Source organism: Meleagris gallopavo, chromosome 4, assembly GCF_000146605.3.
Source record: "Meleagris gallopavo isolate NT-WF06-2002-E0010 breed Aviagen turkey brand Nicholas breeding stock chromosome 4, Turkey_5.1, whole genome shotgun sequence".
NCBI classification, from domain to species: Eukaryota; Metazoa; Chordata; class Aves; order Galliformes; family Phasianidae; genus Meleagris; species Meleagris gallopavo.
Genome location: NC_015014.2, coordinates 49,851,216 through 49,860,485, shown reverse-complemented (window position 1 = coordinate 49,860,485; position 9,270 = coordinate 49,851,216). Strand labels below are relative to the sequence as shown.

At 32.8% G+C, this 9,270-nt stretch overlaps 1 protein-coding gene across 4 annotated transcripts in view; it reads right to left on the bottom strand.

Annotated features, from left to right (window-relative positions):
* The window catches only part of ARAP2 (ArfGAP with RhoGAP domain, ankyrin repeat and PH domain 2), a 125,783-nt gene that overhangs the window by 102,846 nt on the left and 13,667 nt on the right, over positions 1-9,270 (bottom strand). For all 4 annotated transcript variants that reach the window (XM_010710306.3, XM_010710308.3, XM_019614911.2 and 1 more), the window contains exons 3-6: positions 8,952-9,022; positions 7,940-8,019; positions 2,905-2,990; positions 1,797-2,150 (exon numbers count right to left, since the gene is read on the bottom strand). In XM_010710306.3, the coding sequence (XP_010708608.1) occupies positions 1,797-2,150; positions 2,905-2,990; positions 7,940-8,019; positions 8,952-9,022 (591 nt within the window). The remainder of the gene's footprint in view (positions 1-1,796; positions 2,151-2,904; positions 2,991-7,939; positions 8,020-8,951; positions 9,023-9,270) is intronic.

The following is a 9,270-nucleotide window of genomic DNA, read 5'->3' as shown; positions in this document are numbered from 1 at the left end:
ATCTGCATTCATTAAATGATATTTGAGAACAAGTCCTTGAAATTTATCCAAAAAGCAATGCTAGCTTGAAGCCAATGACCCTGAAACTGTACTACACAGTGCTACCTAGTATTAATTTTGTGGTTAACTCAATATCTTTTTCAAAATAATATAACCTCACACAGTACTTTGGCTAAAGCCTTCACATTCTGTTCCAAACCCTATTCCTTCAAATTGCACAACCAACTGGAATCCATAACTGTATTTATATCCCCCTAATAACTATTGCCAAAGTTGAAGTGTTGAAAAGCATGTGAAATTAAACAAAAATTAGAGCTAACTGCAAATCTTCTGAGAATATATTATCAATTCTGAAAAAAAAAGAAAAAAAAGAAAAAAAAGAATAAACGTCTTGTAATGGGGAAAAGTCTTTTGAATCTATGTCCAATTATTCTTTGATTCTTTATTAAAATACTTAAGCACAATCCTTAAAAGTTAATGAAACTTCTGGAATTTTATAGAAAACAACAACACAATAACAAAACAACAACAAACAAAGAAAAACAACAAGGTCTAAGCTGGCTGGAATTCCAGTATTGCAAAATAGGTTTATCGAACCATATGTATTCCTTTTTTGTCATTAAGCTTCAATAATATATCACAAACAGACAATAAATAAATAATCAATCAGAAATTCCTTTGATAGAACTTCCTTCAGTGGACACAAGCCAGAATGTATTCTCAAGCAATATAATTCAATAACTTTTGTCAATAAATGGGAAAAAAAATCATTATTGCTGTAACAGCCTACAATTATTGTTGCCAAAAATAATGAAAGAAAAGTCCAAACTGAAATCACCTCTTCCATGCAGCTAAACCTTTAGTCTTAAGAAGAAGGAAAGTAGAACTACTAAGGTTTGAGGACGAGTACAGATAAAAGAAATGCATCATAGCACTAAAGGACAACAAACTTGATTTCTAGGTGCTAGTGAAAATCAGAAACAGAAGTAAAATTATGCCAATCTTAAAAATGCAAAGAGGAGACAGAAAATCATTGGAACAATCACAGAAGCACAAACTACTGAAGATTCATTGGTCTATTCAATTAAGGAAGAGGTTAAAAGAATGTCATCAGCGTTTACAAGTATTTATGAAAGGAATATAACAGAGAGCTCTTCAGCTCTCAGTAAAAGAATCAAAGATTGGAATTTAAGGGCGAAATTAAAACAAATTTTGAATAATAAGAGCAATTAAATATGAGATTATATTAGCCTATTTTATTCTATTCTATCCATCATTACTTAAAATTTCAGAGGAATGCTTGCATTCATATTCCTTCCACCAAAATTTAGGCACATCAGTAAACTAAATGAGTCTGTATGCATCGCTGTAGATTTCTAACCTCAAATATCAACTTTTATTCCTGTGAGAATACATAACTCTAAAATCAATAAGATCTCCAGTCAAGAAAATAATGGATAAATTGGTAAAACAGTATTTCAGAAACAGACTTTGCTTTCACTTTCTTTGTGGTCAACAGAGAATTATCAAAAATTTGTAGATTGAAAATATTACCAGAAATTAATTCTGTATTTTTCATAGTAGACATCGACATTTTCAATATTTATTTCCTGAACATACGTCCTAAATAAATTTTAAAAGTAATACATCATTAAAAATTGAGAATTAAGAAGTAAATATCTATGTTCTTGCAATAAAAGTAGTTCCCTTCTTCTTCCCACAACAAATAATAGTGACTTAAAGAGTCTCATGGAAACTCCTTTGCAATTATACAGTAATCATTGCAAATATCATACCCTTGAGGTGATAATTTATCCAGCCATCCTGCTTTAACCTTCTTTACTGATGATCCATAAAAGCAAGCATATGGTGCTATTGGTTCATTTGCAATTGAAGTTTGAGCTCCATCAAATTGTTGAGAATCCATTTGTTCACTGACCAGACAATTTGATTCTCCACATTGGTTCTTACAGGATGATGAGTGGGTTTTGGTTTTATTTCTATTTTTCTTTGAAGAAAAAGAACATTGATCCACAATAGAATATACAGGTTCACTTTCCAAATCTTCTGGTGGTAATGATTTGTTTTCCTGAGACAAGGATTCATTTTTCATACATTCCTTTGTCATCTCATCTTGATTATTAAGGGAACTGGAAAGTAAAAGTACACTTTATTCTTCATTTATTACTACAATAAACAATAAAGCATTACTTAGAACAAATGTTAAGACATACTGTAAATAAAATTTCACCTTTGTGATAACCATAGATTGATGTTAAATGCAGTATATCCTCTAACTACAACCATAATAGAATACTTCTTTCTCAACAGGTTCCTTTGGAAGGTAGAATTCTACAGAATTTTAAAATGAATTCTCCTTCCTCAGAAAACTAGCTTTATTCATTTTAAAATTTTGGAGGACTTGCAATATCATCTCTTTCTTTATCTCTCTCCCTTTGATAGAAGCCAATTGCAGACAGGAGTCTGAAAGGATAAGTGAGCTCCCATTTAATAAAAACCATTGGCCCTTGCCTTATGACATGACTCAAGAATGTTTTGGGAATTTTTTATTTTTTAAATGAATAGGCAGAGCATGAAAGCACTCAGACATTGTTATCTAGAAGACAGGGAAGCCAAATTTTATATTCCAGATGTTCTGACTGAGGGATAAGAAATAAGACTTCTCCCAAATTCACAAAAGATTCTGAAGCTTAGATTAGACAGTGTTAGGGTAGTCACCACCTATGGCATGAAGTGAAAGCTCAAATAGCAGAAAAGTCTAAGTAAATAGATAACAAGATACATAAATACAGTCTCTTGGTTTTTCAGAGTTAGAGCTCTACTTATTACATCAGTAAATAAATTTAAAACTCTTTAAATTTTTTGATAACTCCTATTTAATACCATATATTCCTGTTAGAAGAATATTCTTCAGACATTTCCAAATCTGATTTATTTTCACAAGCCAGGAATTCATTCCTATGATGTTCCTAGAAAAGAAAGAAGCCATAACAAACGTGTGTAGTGAAGTAGTAAATAATGTTTAAATTACTCTAGACATAAATCACACCAACAGACCAAGTGGCAAAGTTACCCTTTTCCAAATTTTCATGTAGCATGCATCTCAAAATATTTCAGAAAGTATTTTATTTTCATTATCTCCATTTTAATTCAGATAAATATATTTGAGCATAGTCCAAAATACTAAAAAAAAAAAAAAGTTAAAGAACCTCAGTGCATAGAAATATTTGTACATTAGTTATTCCTGAATAACAGCTGAGTGTTTTCTAAGCTCAAGAGCCAGATGTCAAGTGCATGACAAGTATACCATTTATGATTTGCTACTCTTAGCCTATCTTTCATGTTAATACTTCTCTAAATTGAACATACAGTGTCTACAGCAGATCAAAGACCAAAATACAGGCAAATTTACATTCCTACATTAAAGCTGAACTCAGTCATATTGAACATATCTAACATCTTCTTGCCATCTTTCTTTCTAAAAGACATGTTTATTCATGTTTGTTTAGAAATCTTTATGACACATTACTTGTAGTGTACAAAATATCAAGGTTAACATTGCTTAAGAACATTACACATCACACTTCCTACTTAGCACTTCCTAAATTTGATCTGACAATCATACTGTATTACTAATCTTCTCAACATCTTTCTTCCTTTAAAAAAAAGAAAAAAAGAAAAAGCAAAAATGAATAGCTTCGTGCTTTATGATAGAAACGTTTTAATTTACTCATTTAAGCTTTGAAGTGTGTGTCATAAAGCTGAAGAGCACAGAAAAAAATTGGGTAAGCTTTCACAACTGTTGCTGTTTGTTTTCTGAGAAACAGCATCTCATCCTATGTTTGATGATTTCGCCTATGCAACATGAAATGATAAGATTACAAAAACTGAGTATGTGTACACTAAAGCAAAAACTGCGGAAATTACTGGCTGCTGATAGGAAAACCTTTGGTGAACACTTTGCCAGTCGTATACATTTTGAACTAGAAACCCCACCACCACATACCCCACACTGTTAACTGCATTGTAGCACCACAGATTAGACAATAAACAAACAAACAAACAAACCCCCACATTCCTGCATTATGCTAACAACTGAAACAGAAAACTCAAAAGCAACTTATGTACTGCCCATGAAGTGCTTAAAATTCCTCTCATAAAACAAGGGGAAGTGGCAGCATCCCATTTTTACAAATAGCCAAGAGACAAGTATTTCAGTACTTGGCCAAGTGAACTGAGGGGGGCCTGAGAACTTAGAGAGATATCAATAAATACATTTATATTTCTAGAAGAGTTTAAAAATGGAAATCCACAAATGAAGAAAGGCTGTGGGGACAGTACTGTTCACTCACAAAAAACACAGACTCCACACAAATTAAAGAAGAAAACCCATGTGTTGGTTACAGGATCATTCTGCAAGATGCTCAAACTCAAAATGAGACAACTCCTATCTCCCATCTCCTGTAACTCCAAGGTATTATGCAAAGGTAGGGACCCTTTTCTCCTGCAGTCGCCTCTGTAGAAACAAGTATTTCTTAAAAGATATAACTATTGCATAGGAAGCACCCACGCTTAAGGAAGATACTGGGCTTCTAGATGGCAGGCAGATGGAAATGACTGCTGGCAGCTCTGTATAAAACTTTTTTGATCAGGAAGTAATTCAGATGCATTATTGTTTAAAAGGTTTTTTTGTCAGCCAATTTTGCCAGTCAAAATGGAAAGTGAGGAAACCTGAATACTAAGATGAGTATTGGGACTACTATCACATTATATGCGACATGTCACTCATGATTTACTTGAGTGGTCTTTACCTCAGTCTTTACTTGAGACATTCTCCTTAGTCTTCTACTAAAGGCAATACAGTTTTATAACAGAGACTTAACGACAAGAATTCCTCCTTTTAAAACATTGTCTTCCTTGATTTAAAGTTCTAAGACTTGTAATCTAGCCAGCATTCCACAGTATCACAATGCTTAAGAGCTCACATAGATTATTTATCTCAATATGCGTGCTTAACCTAGTCTAAGAATTCACAGCAGGAAATGAAACCAAACTTAAGAACTTAGAATTCTTTCACTGAAAAAATGATTTCTAATATACTTCACTCTTTACTTAAACATAATAGTACGTCAGCTGTGAAGTGTTAGGATTTTTGTGCTATTTTTTTTTAATTAATATAAAAGAAAAATGTTCCTTTTTCAGGTTGCCCTTTAGGGACTTCTGCTTCTAGCTGCCTTTCTTCCTCACTTAAGTCTAACTGAACTTTCTTTATGTCCTTAATTCCCTGTTCTCTCATGCTGACTTATCTCCAGTCTGCTGTGACTCACTGCTTGTTTCTACAGACACTCCCCTTATAAAGTCTATAGAAGCCTTTCTTTAGTTACACCAATAAAAGGAGAAGAAAGTTAATGGTCAACTTCTAACCATTTAGAACAGGCTTCTTTTGGTCATTATAACAATTTGCTGTCTTCTTAAATACAGATGAACTATATTCTCATGTGAGGTTGTTTTTTAAAAATGAAGCAACAATTACTAACATCTCAGTTACTTTACTGGGTTGACTAAACTTCTGTATTTGTTTCTAGGATATGTGATAGATACTGGAAAAATAGCTGCAAATTAAACATATCTTTGGACCTTTGCTTAACAACTTTGCTGTATGACCTTGGTTTGCAATTATGTTCTAATGGAAGCAAAATCAACTATGAAGTTTCTAACTAGCATGTGATAAATGTAACTCAAAAAAAAACTGTTTACTTGAGTGAAAATGATAATTAAAATCCAAATCTTTAGATCAGAGAAAGTACGGTGTAATATACTGCATTAATTGAGATTCTACAACCAGCAGAAATAGCAATTTTATCTTGAGCTGTTATTCTAGCTAAATATCACAGTTTGGTTTTTGTCTTTTTTTGTGTTGATTTCTTTTAATATTTGATGCCTTTGGAAGAAAAATTGCAGACAATTTTCCCAGATATGCTTTATTATAACCAACTATTTCAAGAAAAAAAAAAAAGCTAAGAAATAACAAGGCTAGAAAACTTTTCTAGAAAAACTGCTTATGCAATTAAACTAATTACAAAGTTCAAATTTGAATTTGTAAAAGGTATTTTAGTAACTGGCATAAACAAGGCTATGCAATAGAAAACAAAAGCTTAGAACTAACTTTCTTGCACATAACAAGAATTAGAAGGAAAAGCCATGAATTTATGCCCACCTCCTTAAAAAGCGAACAATGAAAAACTAACAAAAAAAACCCACACAACACAATTCCAAAGAAAACAAAGTACACATCAAAACTAAAAATCATTTTTATGCTTTTAAAAAGCCTCTCATTATATGATGCAATTTGAACGGTTTAATTTCAGTGCTCAATTTAGTCAATAGTTTACAACAGTTGAAAAAGAGAAACATTAGCATGAAGACTAAGAAAATAATTATCTACAGTCTTCCCCAAGTCAGTGGCACGAGATCAGCTGAAACAAGGATAAGTAAACACAGAAGCAACAATTTCTGAGTCAGAAGCACTAGTAGGAAGAGATTCACAGCATCTGGTGGATGCCTTACTAAGCTATTTAACCTCCCAGAATACCACGTGACTCAAAAGTCTGTGCACATTCCATATATAGCACCAACTGTTCAATTACTGACCTCAACAAAAATGTTTACTTCAGAGAATCTTGCCACAAAAGTGACTTGCTGGATATAGAGCAAGTTTGTGGTTGTGTAAAAACAACAATAGAAGTCCTCAGAACGTTCATATATAGGAACTAATAAAAAGCATATGGCCACAAGTGACTATTATATCACCTCAGTTAGCATATAAGCTGCTTTCATAGACTTTCTGTGAGTCTGTGCAGAGATGCTCAATCTTGATCCGGCATTATCAGAAGAGAGAAAAGCCACTTTTACCTTTACTAGTCAGCTCTAATGGTTATCCTTTACATAACCTCACTTAGGCACAAAGTACTATGATACACTACTGTAGTTAAGAAGCTACAAGAAAACTGTAAAGGTAGCCTGCAGCTATCTGTAACTGACTGTTTTTCATTCAATACGGTAGCATCTAGCTCTGAGCAGAAAAGAGACACTCATCTGTTTTCAAGAGAAACAAAAACAAAAAAAAAAAACCCACAACAAAGAATGCCCACAAGTTTGTATTACTATTGAACACTACAAAGTGTATTTCAAGATAAAGTCATTAGTTCATACATATTTATACTGTTGTGATGGTTTTCACTGGGATAGAGTTAATTTTCTTCATCGAGACTCATATCATGCTGTGTTTTAGATTTTTAATGAAAACAGTGGTGGAAGCATTGATGTTTTAAGTTGTTGCAGAGCAGTGTTTAAACTAAGACAAGGAATGTTCCATTCTAGGTTGAACAAGAAACTGGGAGGGGACAAAACTATGACAGCTGATCCAAAATGTCCAAAGGCATATCCCATCGGAGATATACCATGGGTTGTCATGCTGAATAATAAGACTGAGGGTAAGTGGAAAGAAAGAGGGAGAAGTTCAGAGCAGTGGTATGTCTTCCCAAAAGAAAACATTACATGTGATGAGACTTGCTTTCCCAAAAGTGGCTGAACATCTGCCTGTGAATGGAAATTATTCAATGAATTCCTTTGTTTTGCTTTGCTCGCACACATCTTTCGCTTTACCTAATAATCTGTCCATCAGTTCTTTCACTTTTAACTTTCCATTTCTTATTTCCACCCCATCAAGGGAAAGAGAGTGAGCAGCTGTGTGGTGCTGAGTTGCCTGCTCACAAATATAAAGATTCTGCATGTACTAAAGAAGACAGAAAAGGTTCTGAAAAATGAAACAGGAGAGCAAAAAAAATTAAGAGCAGTATTCAGTACATAGCATGAAGATTAAAGAGAAGATAAACCATATACAGACTTATCAACTTACTTTAGCATCTTTAAGGTTGTCCCAAAAAAAGGTTTCTCCATAAGGTGATATAACAGGTGGCTTTTCTTCCGAGAAAGTTTCTTAAAGCAAAAAAACATAGCGTCATACACTGCCATGCTCTAGAAAATACTGATAAAAATCACAAAAGAGACAGGTTTTTCTACTTCTGATTTTTCTTTTCTCCTCAAGGAAAAAAAAAAAAAAAAAGAAAAATTGAAAAACAAGAAATAATTTCCCATTTCAAACTGAACTCTAGTTACTTTTTTTCATTATTTTTCATTATTTTCTTTCAATTTACTGCATCTTCTACCTAGCAATACTTTAGATACAGCTTGCATACAGGCTATCAAATTAAAAAAAAACCTTTAGTTGTACTCTCCCAGGAGCGCTAATTGCAAACTTGATTCTAACTTTAAAAACCAAAATCCATAAAACTAAACAAACAAAACCATTTCATTTTTACTCAATTTTCAGTCCATCACCAACTATCTGCTTGAAATTGATATGCATAATTTCAAACAAGACATACTTCTGGAGTCTAAAAACTGGGGGGTTTTTTGTTTTATTTTTTTAAGTGCAACTCACACTGTTAACTTCTTCCAGTAAACTATTTAACACAATTAATTTCCTGTTATTTCCGAGACTACTGTACTCACTAACATTAGTCAGACGTACACTGCTTAAAGCTTTCAAGAAAAAGCTGATTCTGCTTCTAACAATCTGCATCTAATCTTAGAAACTCAATGTATCATAGTCAAAAACAGGCACGTTAAAATAACTGAAGTTCAAAGTCTGGATTTTCGAATTTTAATGTTATTTTTTCATAAACAAAAACTAAGTGAAAAAGGAGAAGTGGTTACATGCTCTGCTATTTTACGCATCTTTTTTTTTAGGCTTTCCAGAAGCCTGGTATTTCTTAAAAAGGAGCAAGTCAATTTTAGATTTCAGCTTTTGGTTTAAGGTTTCCTTTTCCTGAAGATTCAAGATAGAAGTACCAGCACGCTTGACTCACTTTTTTGTGAAACTTGCCTCCCAGCACAAGATACATCTATAAGATCCACATTTCTTCTTTTCTGAAGGGAACTTGAACAAAATATAGCACAAAATGAAAACATTAAGTGAAATACCCCAGAAATTGAACAAAAGCATATTATGTTATTAAACAAATAATTAAGAATACATACAAACATAAATATAGCCAATTCTAAGTTTTGGGAAAGTCTCCTGATTGAATTTAAATACTACCCAACCACTTGCTTTCCTCCCTTTATGACAGAATACTTCACTGATCTGAGTAGATATCTTCAGAAATATATATATATATATATATT